Source organism: Sceloporus occidentalis, unplaced genomic scaffold, assembly GCF_023333645.1.
Source record: "Sceloporus occidentalis isolate IW3139 unplaced genomic scaffold, rSceOcc1.0.p SCAF_296, whole genome shotgun sequence".
In the NCBI taxonomy this organism is placed as follows: domain Eukaryota; kingdom Metazoa; phylum Chordata; class Lepidosauria; order Squamata; family Phrynosomatidae; genus Sceloporus; species Sceloporus occidentalis.
In genome coordinates this window covers 653,717-655,521 of record NW_028317276.1, presented here as the reverse complement: position 1 = coordinate 655,521, position 1,805 = coordinate 653,717, and the positions used below count along the sequence as shown (strand labels likewise).

Sequence of the window (1,805 nt, the reverse complement as noted above, 5' to 3'; positions counted from 1 at the left end):
TTATAATTTCCCCTCGTCGATCAGCTTGTTGAGCCCCATACAGATTTTCTGTAGGTGGGGCCGTAATTCACCCTCCGGGTTGTATAACTGACTGAGCAACTCCTGGTTGGCAAAGTGGTTGAAGACATGTTGTATGCGCCCGAGCGACTTGGATGTTAAATGGTTCTCTACCAGACGCAGAAGCAAATTCTTGGACTCTGTAAGTATTTGAGGCAACACCTCTTTCTCATACGTGAATTCCACTTCGTAGAAGCTGATAGCCGTCATGGCTCCGTTGTGCAATTTCTCCTTGAAATCTTCCGCTAACACGAGTTCCTCTGAGCTGAAGCGGTTGTGACGGTACAATACCCCAATCTTCACGGCAATCTTGATCAGGTTCTTGATGACCTTTTGAGATTCTGTCTTGTTCTTGGTATATTCTTTGGATACCCTGTACAGCTCATCCAAGACTTCACTACTGGTCTCATCGATGAACATGTTGACCATTGACTTGGTTGCCATGCGGCTCAGTATCTTCTTCTGCGCTTGTAGGGCCAAATCCTTGGAACTGAAGTTTTCCATGGCCTGCTGTGTAGAAACCAAGGTAGACAGATGTATTACAAATCACCAGAACGTATAATATAAATGGTGCAAGCGCATACATGGTCCTTAACTCCAGCTCCCATGGGCTCTTTGTAGGCCTTGTTTTAATCTGCTAGTTCAAATTCAAACGGTATGAATGTTTTTTTCCCCCCTTAAATTAGCGTCATTTTTCCTTAAGAGTTGTGCCTTGCTGTGCCTTTTGTGGTAAAATCTTACATCATTCATTAAACTCTTCCTTCTGAAACTGCTAGGATCTGTCCCAGCAGACCTTCACCCAGGTGATAAGTCACATTATGTTGACTGCTTTCTGCAACATATGTTGCAAAATGTAGATATTAACTAGGATGAGGATATTAACTGGGATGAGGAGAATAGGAATTAAAATCAAACAGTAGAAATCTAAAGCTTTCACTGCCACAAGCTGATCAAGAGTCAACGTGCTCATAAGGTTAAAGGCAAGAATCGGCTCTTATAGAAAAGCCCTTATCAGCTGAATTGCAGTATGTGCATCAATAGTGCAGGGTACGGAGGCAGCAGCCTTACGTCCCACAGGCACATAACAGGTCCGGGACTCTAGGCCACATACATGTGTCATGGTTCATAACAGACCAGTGACACAAGGCTGCATGCACAAGGACAACAGTCCCCTAGTGTCCATCCACACACCCACCACACCCCCATCCGCACACCCATCACGAGCATAGCCCCTCCTCCCCAGCGGCTATGTGAGTACCCGGGAGATGCGGCGGCTGGCCCATCTCCCCAGCGGCAGCCGGAGCACCAGGGACGGGGTGCAGCAGCTAAGTGAGTGCACGGGAGATGGCGCAGCCGGTCAGTCCCCCCCCCCCCCCGCGGCAGCTCACCAGTCTGGGAGCGGGGGAACTTGTCCTGCCTTCCCAATTGAGGGAGCTGAGGGTATCGTCCCCAGCGGCTGACGGATGACCAGGGAGACGGCGCAACCGGCCCATCTCCCCAGCGGCAACAGGAGCACCAGGGACAACCCTCCCCAGCGGCGGCGTGAGTACCCGAGAGAACTTGTCCTCCCTCCCCAGCGGCAGATGGTTGCAGGGGACACCATCCTCTCCTTCCAGCAGCAGGCCGGACCCGAAGGTCCCTTTGCCCCAGCTGAAGCGCTGGCAACGGCTACAAGGATCTAGGGTGATAAGGCAGCTGGCCCGTCTCCCCAGTGGCAGCAGGAGCACCAGGGAGGGGTTTGCAGGCGA

General features: G+C 51.4%; 1 protein-coding gene across 1 annotated transcript; it reads right to left on the bottom strand.

Moving 5' to 3' along the window:
- LOC149275192 (tumor necrosis factor alpha-induced protein 8-like protein 2) lies at positions 1-561 on the bottom strand. Its single transcript, XM_089504924.1, has one exon. It carries the CDS (start codon positions 559-561, stop codon positions 1-3), a length of 561 nt encoding a protein of 186 aa, XP_089361050.1.
- Between the last annotated feature and the right edge of the window lie 1,244 nt (positions 562-1,805).

What these genes read in the sequence shown, in the direction of transcription:
- LOC149275192 (XM_089504924.1), bottom strand. Translation starts at nt 561, where the DNA reads ATGGAAAACTTCAGTTCCAAGGATTTGGCCCTACAAGCGCAGAAGAAG.